General features: G+C 35.7%; 1 protein-coding gene across 2 annotated transcripts in view; it reads left to right on the forward strand.

Moving 5' to 3' along the window:
- Positions 1 to 10,891, forward strand: part of LOC117177948 (protein groucho-like) — a 201,259-nt gene that overhangs the window by 67,968 nt on the left and 122,400 nt on the right. For both annotated transcript variants that reach the window (XM_033369078.1, XM_033369079.1), the window contains exon 2: positions 5,880 to 5,977. In XM_033369078.1, coding sequence (XP_033224969.1) covers positions 5,880 to 5,977 — 98 coding nt within the window. The remainder of the gene's footprint in view (positions 1 to 5,879; positions 5,978 to 10,891) is intronic.

Consider the following 10,891-nt stretch of genomic DNA (forward strand, 5'->3'; position numbering starts at 1 on the left):
AGAGGGAGCTCTTCTTAATATTTTGACACCAAAATCATGTCGATACACCTTACCGACTGCGAGTAAAGCCACCCACGCTTTAACTTGACAGACTGTATTCTGGTTCTGTCTGCTGGGAAAGCCATGTACGTGAGTGGATTCGAGCTATGCATCTTGTGAAACTACATTGCCGATCATTATGCCATGCATTATTTATGTCATTTCCGTTACCGTTCTCACACAATGTAGGGCTACGAATCAAAATGAATTGCTTATGTAAATATCGGTTTTGCTTCATGACACGACGTAGAGTCAGTTTGTTCTCGGAATAATCGTAATGATCAATAAGATACATGAATGATGAGGCTGTTTAACTATATTTTATGCTTCTTTTTCTTCCCATCAATCATTCATATATGCAGAATTACTAATGTTCTATTTAGATACAATAACGCATATTTTTCAGAAGGGATTTCAGTTGTTTAGACGTATAATCATCCTTCATTTATATATTTTATTTTTCTATTAGTACCCTAGAAGCTATACATTTCTTATTCATTGATGAAAAAAATTACAAACTGGGCTTTTTGCATTTTTTTTTTTTAAGTTACGATCCACTCTTATGGAATTTTTTTGATCAGATTTAAATTATTTTCGCGCACGCTGATAAAATGTGTACAATTTTAAAAGATGCATTTGAGCACTCACAGTAAACTCCGGGAATAAATTTTATCTCTCAAAAAGATAAAAACGTTGCATCACATTTATCTAACGAAAGATAAAATTTATCTGAAAAAAAGATAAAATTCATCTGACGTAAATATTTTTTTGACATAGGTTATATGTCAGACAGAAGTAAGGGACTGAAGATTTCTGAGTAAGAAACCTCAGCCAACTTCAGTCCCTTACTTTTGTTGAACAAATCTTCGGTTTTCTATCGACTCTGACGTAGACTTCAAAAATGGTAAACAAACACTATTTGGTATAAACTAATCAAAGTGCAGACTGTGTATTCAGTAAGTGCAGGTGAGTGATTTTTGAGTTTAAAATTAGTGAAAAAAAGTAAGAATATTTAAAATTGAATACCGCGAGAATTTTGAAAGATATTTCTGCCTAAAAAAAGGGGGGGGGGGATTAATTATTAAAATAAATTACCCTGAGCAAATAATGGAATTTACACGGAGAAAAATGTATGGTCAAAATTTAGAGAGCCAGCAAGTCTTTCTACATGGTCGAACGGTCCTTTCAAATTTTTTTCGACATGGTTAAAAAGACTCTTATTATATCGTCAGTCTGACTTTTATAAGAACATCATACTCGCTATCAGGGATAACTAAGGTATTCTTTTCGGTATGGTCAATACGCACATATTGTTTTCACTTCTTTCGACCATCCACGAAGGAGCAGATAAGCCATCGCGCATGGTCAATTGCTTGATTTTTGCGCGTCAATCATGCGCGTGAAAATTTAAAGGGTATCGCTAATTGGCTCCAATTAGCATAACGGGCTCGTAGACCGCGTGGCGATATCTATTAAAAAAAAAGTTTTTTCCAACGATTCCGGTGTAAAGTGAGTGAAATTATTGAGGATACATTGAAAATATCTCATTCGGTAAGTACCTGTTTTAAGTACGCAATTGTAATCTTAATATTTTCCTTAAGTAATGTGAGATTTAAGACATTTCATTCTAATTTTTTTTAGGTTAATGTAAGTTTAAAATAGATTTGAATGATTTCAATAATCACTGTTAATTCTAGCATTAATCGATTTAGGATAAACTGGAATTGGATTCATTAATTTAAGATTAATCTTTATTTTTCAGTTCAGGCATCAACTCCTGAGATTTGTGGAAAGACAGATGGCAGGGGCAGGGTCAATACACTCGTCCTCCTACATCCAGTTGATGGAGAGCTGGAACTGCAGTGAAAATTCGTAGAAAAAGCTTTAACATTAAATTCATAAATAATTATTTCTTATTAATTACATTTTTTAAGATTTTTATACGCATTAGTAATTTTTAAATTTAAGATTATTACCGGAATGCCTACTCTAAAGCAATCGATGTATGTGACTATCATAAATAGTCCTTTGCACCATCTCAGATTTTCGAATCGACCCTTTATGATAACCGAATTTTCCTTTCTTGAATATCTATATTGACGCTTCGAAACAATCAAGTCGACCCTTTAAAAATGATCAAATCGCCCATACGAAATGACTATGTCAAAATTCTGAGATAATCGATTCGACCATCAAATACGACAGTCGAATGTCTGAGAAAATCAGATCGACCATCTGAGATTTCCGAACCGACCCTTCACAATGATCCGGTCATCCAGCTTCAAATAGCCGAGAAAAAATCTGAGACAATCGAGACGTCTTTCTGAGATTGTCGATTTGGACGTCTTCTTTTTATTTTCTAGAGAAAGCCGCTTTAGTCATATTCAAGAGCTGTCCTATAGTCGTCCCTGCAATATGATCTGTCTGCACATTTATATGGACAAACAGACCTTCCATTTTTCTCCGTGTAGTGATTACAAATGAGCCATTTAGCATTCCCCTTGCACGCAGTTATATTACCCAGAATATGTGGCATTCACACAATCCACAGAGTATACAGGGTGTAGAGATGACCGCATTATTGCCATGGTGATAAAAAAAGGGATGTGTAAGCCGAGAGGGAGTATGAAGCGAGGGGCTGGCATCGGGTTATCGGATAATTAAATCGGCAGCATGTTAAAGGATGCTGATTGACGGAAAAGGGGAAGGATGGTGGGAATCGCTCATTATTATTCGCCAGACAATGAGTCAGCCGCGCCGCTTCACTTTTCGACGGAAAATTGGTCGTGCAAAAATTCACCGTTCCTCTTTTTAACTAATTCCCCTTCCTCTCGTTTGCAGTCGGACACTCTCTCTTCGTCATGAAAATATATGTGTATATATGTGTATATATATATATATATATATATGTGTGTGTGTGTGTGTATGTGTACGCGCACACACAATACACATGCTGATTCTAGTGAAGCGTAACAATTCAACGTGTGAGAGAGGATACGCCGCAGCAAAAGCCAATAAATAAATTGGATTGCCGTGAGTGGCTTTGCACGAACAAATGGGATCAGCGATTTTGCCGATCAGCAGGGTTGCCAATTCACCACTCTCGTCTCTCTTATTCAACGTTGTTTTCGATCTGTCTACCCTTTGGAATATCTTCCATCTCGCTTACACTTTTTCTCGTGTAATGATCTCAGCCAAGCGGTAACCCGCGCTTTTACACGTGTTCGATTTCGCCTAAGGCGCTACTGTGAAGGAGGAAACGTGACAAGCGAATCAACAGTAATGACGTGTCGAGTCTCAGTAACCTATTGAATCGCTCTCATCAGTTTCAATTTGAATTCTGACGATCTAACAGAGAAAAGAACGTACTCCCGGAATAAAAAATCGAACACTATGATACCAAGTTTATCAAATAATATAAATTTTCTTCCAACTTGTTTAGACTCTAGGATATTAAATCTCTATCCGAAGTGTTTCGGAACCTGACTTAACATTTGCAATGTTTACATTTCCTTGGAAGCTGCCGGCTCCGTGATTCAGTTACACAATCAAGACTCTACATAAATCACTTCTGAGAGAAGTCGGAAAGCGATTCTAGAGATAAGGAGCCGAGGTTGGCTAGGTGTGAGAAAGATATATCATAGAAGCGATGGCAATTCGCTTTCGAGACAGACCACTCGTTACGACATTACGTCGCGTCGCTAAGCAACGACATAGGTAACTCATTGTATGCACATACATACATACGTATGTACGTTCATTCCTATCCGGCTTTTACGAGGCTCTCGAGACCGTTGTATCCGCTTTGCCAAGCACGACGTGCAAAACGATCGATAATATGCTCGCAACGTTATTACCGGCAGGTAGCCAGGTAACAACGCTACCGGTCATTAATGCGACTTTTACGGTTCGCTTGAACGCCCCTCACGACGTTCCAGTTCTGCCTGTGTAAGTCCGCCTTTCTTGGCACAGGCTTGAATGGGTTGGTTCTCCGTTTATACTTTAGAGAACATCGTAATGTCTACTGCTACAGTTTCATGTACAACCTCCTAAGTGTCTGGCTTCTAACTTCCTGCCAGCCTGCTTCTGATCATCCACTGGAAAAAGAAACGGAACCTCAACTATAAACCAAACGAATAACCATTTTGGCACAGCGATCCAGTTTGCTGAATCGTGGTTTTCAAGAAATATCTAATAGATAGATGCGACTATTACGAGGATGGACAGAGGACCGGAAAATGACCAAGGCCTTGTTGCAACCAGGAGAAGATGACGATATGATACTGAATTTATTTTCTGATCGGGAATTTTGTTAATTCTTAAAACCATGAAACCAATATTTTTAAACGATTTCGTTTTGAAATATCCGTTTGACATCGCTGCAATTCAAAAGGAAAGTTTTACAGTTGAAGGAACTTCTAAATTTAAATTGTTGAATCTGAAAGACTAATTTGCAAAATAGTTAAAGTTTTAATGCTTAAATTTTACAATTTTAATTCTTAATCTCCTAAATTTGCTTTGTCTAATTTGAAATGTTGTATTTTGAATAAACTCCGGTTGGAACTCTTCCATTGTAGCAGTGTTTTCAAATAATCATAAAATAAAAAAAAAATGTTAGAATCTTGAGTAGACATCCTGTAGAATATTCTTTTATAGATAATACTAAATATTGCATCTGTTTATATTAAACAGTATTAGGATTTACGGAGGATCTTATACTTTCACAGATCCGTTTAAAGTCTATCTTGAATCATCGAAGTGAAACGTGTTTTTTTGAGTCGTTTTTTTTTTAGTTAGCGACTGCCACGTTCGAACATGCTTTCTTTGTTTCGGCAAGGTACAGTTGGCAGTTCTGGTGCGGGGCTCTACCCCAGCGATCGGAGATAGGAATTCGAGTCTCGTTGCACGATTTCCGTTATTTATGCAGCGAACGTACTAAATATTGCCAACGTTCTAAATCACACAAGTCTAGAGTATAAACTTCCCAAGCCGCGAGACCGACGATTATTTACACTGGCAGTGAACGCTTGCCAATTTCAAGTCTTGAAAATAGAATGCGTAGGTGTGTAACGATACACTTATATAGAACCAAGAACAGTGACCGATAAATGAACGCTCTGTTCTACACATTTACACTTAATAAAGCAATAAAACGGTATATTTAAACGTCACGAACGAAAATCATTCCGAAACCAATACACAAATGACAAAACGTGACTTGACTCAAAATATATGCCTCGTCGTAATTAATCAAATATTTCATTGAGATGTTAACAACCTGAGTTCATTTTGAAATATTTTCCACGTTTTCCTAATAATTTTTCAGGTTTAGGGATTTAACTATCCATGAGTGTTTTTTTCGAGATAAGTATAGTAATCAACGTAAATAATTTGGAAATTGCAGTTGACCAGATCATCACGCGAAGCGTTTTGAAGGGAGTGAATTACCTATTACTTCACGGGGGAGTTTTACGACTTCAGTTTCATGGTTTTTCCCCTTTGCACATTTTGCGTGCAAGCGATTATTTCGTACTCTGTAGCTTATAGCCTATTGTAGGAAACGAGTTTATCGTCAAAACGCAAAAGAATCCGTGCAAAAATATTTGTCGTTTCCGTATCGTCTACCTTTTATTATTTCAAGTGAATTGAAAACAAGAACAAGACGACTGAACCTATTGGGTAAAAAATCGAACATGTAGATGATAATATCGTTTGCTTGAAATATCTATATAGGTCTTAACATTCTTTTTCCCTCCTGTATAAAATTTGTCGGTGTTTATATTATTTCTTGTGTTTAAATTTGTATGTTTACCAATCGCATTTTCTGTTTTGTATTACAGGGTCCACCGCAGCCTGGACAACCGTTTAAATTTTCAGTGGCCGAATCCTGTGATCGGATAAAGGAGGAATTCAATTTCCTCCAAGCTCAGTACCACAAGTGAGTCATATTCCATGCATATGTAGAACGTTTCCTGACTCTCGATGTACAATATATATTCACATATCGAAATGGTTGTTGCGGTAATCGATTATTTAGTGCAATTTCCACTTCTCTGGCAAATGATACATACTTAACAACTCGTAATGCCCACGCTGTCCCTGCATAAAAGTAGATGCACTTTATGAAACGAAACTACACTCGTAAAAAAGTTATTGCTTGAGGTAATAAGTGACCGTTAAAATTCCACAATTACCAACTGCATTTCCTAGCTCGATTATAGAGATTGAGTTTATATTGCGAAGCTTTTATGGAAGAACTTCACGTCGGCTGACCTTCTAATTTCCGTATATTAAGCGTGGATCCTTGAACTTGTAAACAATTGACAGGAAATATTTCAAATTAATTTTTTTATATTTCAAAACATAGCAGTATTCGTTAACGAGAGTAGGTTAATGATTAGTGCTTAAGAAAGAAAGAAATTTTGTTCCCAGGTAGAATAAAAAATCGGGGTTGGGATAATTGAGTTAAACGGACAGTTACAGACAATTGCTTGTCTGATTGGAAGTTATTTATTCATATGACCCGAAGGTATGTAATATATCTATACCTCGTAATATATATGCTTAATATTTCGCGCTCGCACATTTTATAGATAAATTAGATTCATTTATCATAATTATGTTCGGAGTTATGTCTTTTTTTTGTAATAATCCATTGATTGTTCGGGTTACCACATTTTTATTTGATTTGATTATGGTATTACATATGTTTAAAAAAAATGCTTATTGGCAAAAATGCAAATAAGGATGCCGTTAGAGTCCTTTACCCAGTATTTTTTTTTTGTTTTAATTTTGACTTTACTATGTAATAGGATGACCGAAAAGTTCAGAACGTTCATGAACGACGAAAAACAATTTTTTTTACGATTTTTTAAAGATTTTTTTAATGAATTTGTTTTTGGCAATCTAAAAACGCATTCCATGCAAAAATGTTGCCAAATTTTTCATATGGGGGTGACTAACAACCCCTGACGTGATTTCTGTACATGCGACAGAAAAGTCGGCTACAAAGTCGATAAAGTCAATATATATTTAAGAGAGTAATAAATCTAACCGTTCGGAATGAACACCAGACGAAGTTTTTTGGTGTTGAGAAACCTCGCCTAACCCGAAAGAACCACCCCTATGATAAACGATATTTGAAATTAGTAAAATCGACAAAAACAGCCAGAAGGTAATAAAAAGTTGGGTGTTTAACGTTTTGAAAAATTACCACCTATGTTCCTTCGACTAATGCTGGTGGTAAGAAACCTCGTTCAAAAACCGAAAACCCACCACTAATTAATAAGGTCCCGTATTTCTAGGAAATGTCCAATTGATTTCAAGGGTAATACATTTACGATCGTTTAATAGTCTAGAAAATTAACCAAAGCATCCTCCTAATTATGTTAGTGGCAGAACATCTCGATCGGATACCAAAAAACCACCCCTAATAAAATCTAATTTTTGAAAATTCGGAAAATCGACAAAAACAGGCAAAGGGTAATAAAAATTTGGGTGTTTAATGTCCTGAAAAATTACCCCTTTTGTTCCCCCGACTAATGCTGGTGGCGAGAAACCTCGTTCGGAAACCGAAAACCCACCCCTAATTAATAAGGTCCCAAAATTCTAGGAAATGTTCAATTCAGTGTAAGGGTAATATATTTGCGATCATTAAATAGCCTAGAAAATTAATAAAAAGTATCCCCCTAATTATGGTAGTGACAGAACATCTCGATCGGATGACAAAAAACCACCCTTAATGAAATCTAATTTTTAAAAATTCGGAAAATCGACAAAAACACATAAAAGGTAATAAAAAGTTGGGTGTTTAACGTCTTGAAAAATTGCCCCTTTTGTTCCCCCGACTAATACTGGTGGCGAGAAACCTCGCTCGGAAACCGAAAACCCACCCCTAATTAATAAGTTCCCAAAATCGTAGGAAATGTCCAATTCAGTTCAAAGGTAATTTACGATCATTGAATAGATTAGAAAATTAATCAAAGCATCCTCCTAATTATGGTAGTGGCAGAACATCTCGATCGGATACCAAAAAACCACCCCTAATAAAATCTAATTTTTGAAAATTCGGAAAATCGACAAAAATAGGCAAAGGGTAATAAAAAATTGGGTGTTTAACTTCCTGAAAAATTACCTCTTTTGTTCTTACGACTAATGCTGGTGGTAAGAAACCTCGCTCGGAAACCGAAAACGCACACCTAATTAATAAGTTCCCAAAATTCTAGGAAATGTCCAATTCAGTTCAAAGGTACGACATTTACGATCATTTAATAACCACTACTATAATTAGGGTGATGCTATTTATTAATTTCCTAGGCTATGAAATGATCTTAAATGTATTGCCTATGAACTAAATTGGACATTTCCTACAATTTTGGGCACTTATTAATTAGGGTGGGTTCTCGGTTTCCGAGAGAGGTTTGTTACCACCAGCATTACCCTCGGTCTTTTTTGGTCGATTTTTCGAATTTTCAAAACTCTTTGCCGGTTTTTGTTGATTTTCCGAATTTTTAAAAATTGGATTTCATTAGGGCTGGTTTTTTGGTATCCGACCGAGATGTTCTGTCACCACCATAATTAGGGGGATGCTTTTTATTAATTTTCCAGGCTATTAAATGATCGTAAATGTATTACATTTGAATTAGATTGGACATTTCCTAGAATTTTGGGAACTTATTAATTAGGGGTGGGTTGTTGGTTTCCGAGCGATGTTTCTTACCACCAGCATTAGTCGGGGGAACAGAAAGCGTAATTTTTCAGGACGTTAAACACCCAACTTTTTAATGCCTTCTTGCTTTTTTGGCGATTTTACTAATTTCAAATATCGTTTATCATAGGTGTGGTTCTTAGGGGTTGGAGCGTGGTTTCTCAGCACCAAAAAACTTCGTCTGGTGGTGATTCCGAACGGTTAGAGTTATTACTCTCTTAAATATATATATATATATATATTAACCTTATCGACTTTGTAATCAACTTTTCTGTCGCATGTACGGAAATCAGGTTAGGGGTTGTTAGTCACCCCCCAAATAAAAAAGGTGACAATATTTTTGCATGGAATGCGTTTTTAGGTTGCCAAAAACAATTTCAGAAAAAAAAATTGTAACAAAAATATTTTTTTTCGTCGTTCATATGAACGTTCTGAACTTTTCGGTCATGTAATAGGAACCTTAAACCGTTAGAAATAATTTTGATTTCGTACGAAATTTTGGAAATATATACGGCCCACTTGGATTAGAAATTGTCCTCTATTTTCCGAATATTTTCTACAAAATTATGTACATTGTAGTAATTTAAAAAAAATTTGAGGAAAAGCGAGGGTAATCCGAAAGTGGATGACAGGAGTCACCACAAGAGTGGAGGTGCAGTGCTCGACTCGTTAATTTATGAGAGGGTCCTTAACGTGTTAATTCGAGAAGTCACATGCTACTATAGGACGCGACCGACAAACTTAAATTACTGTTTCGTGTCGCCGGCCTCGGGCTATGTACAATGTGCATACATAATAAACATGTAGATACGTTCACTAGTTGGCTGATACCTACACAAATGTGCGCATGAAGTTTTAATGGATCGTGACTCGCACGGAAGCTCGTAACTTATTTACATGTACAAATATTATACATACATACAACATAATGCAAATAACTGTAACGTTTACACACATTGCACGAGAGAAATCACCAGGCACTTGCAGGGCATTCGTTTTCGTCAATGTGTTTGCACACTGAGAACAAAAATCTTGAATCAAAGAAAATTTACTTGATTCAGAGAAATCATCCTAAGTGTCCTATCAAACATTTCTTCAAAGCAAAGAAATGGTTGTAAGCCAAAAGTATCAAACTATTGTTTAAATTTAATATTTCTTCAGTCAGCGAAATATTAACTAAGCGAAGGAGGGTTGTTATTGTTTAATTGAAATAAGAGATTTATGTTTAAAAATGAGGTTCACCGAGAAAAATGGAGTGTCAAAGTTAAAGTCAACATTTAGAGCTAGTCAAATTTTCTAATTCTAGATGGTCGAAAGGGCCTTTCATAATGTTTTCTGTGTAGGAGTGAGAGTGAGAGGTCATGCTAGCTTAACATTAAGCTAGCGAGACCACACATAGAAAAAAGAGAGTTAATTCTTTGCACAATAATTTAGAGCTCATTTAATGCCTTTTTCCCTAAATTGATACTCTGCATTTTAAAAAAACGGTGGCATTAAATGAGCCCTGAATTATTGTGCAAAGAAATATGTACTTGAAGTTACGAACGTTCATATTCATCATTTAGGATGACAAAAAATTATATTCCATCGGAAGAAGTTTTCGAAATTTTTATTTTTTGAGGGGTTGAATACCCTTACAAATCACCCATTATTCAAACCTGCCAAACACAATTTTGATTGTCGATGTTTGAAAATATTAAAACGTCAAAAATTTTCTTTTTTCACCTCACTAATTATAGAGGGAGTGAGAACGTTCGGCAAGACCCCTAAAAACCACCCTTAATATATCCACACCTAAAATGTTAAAAATGACCATTTTGATTGTCGATATTTGAAAATATAAAAACTTGAAAAATTATCTTTTTTTACCTAACTAATTCTAGAGTCGGTGAGAAAGTTCGGCAAGACCCCTAAAAACCGCCCTTAAAATAACCACACATAAAATGTTAAAAATGACCATTTTGATTGTCGATATTTGAAAATATAAAAACGTCAAAAATTCTCTTTTTTTTATCTTACTAATTATAGAGGGAGTGAGAACGCTCGGCAAGACCCCTAAAAACCACCCTTAATATATCCACACCTAAAATGTTAAAAATGACAATTTTGATTTTCGATATTTGAAAATAAAGAAACGTCAAAAAT

The sequence above is a fragment of the Belonocnema kinseyi genome, chromosome 8 (genome assembly GCF_010883055.1).
Source record: "Belonocnema kinseyi isolate 2016_QV_RU_SX_M_011 chromosome 8, B_treatae_v1, whole genome shotgun sequence".
In the NCBI taxonomy this organism is placed as follows: Eukaryota; Metazoa; Arthropoda; class Insecta; order Hymenoptera; family Cynipidae; genus Belonocnema; species Belonocnema kinseyi.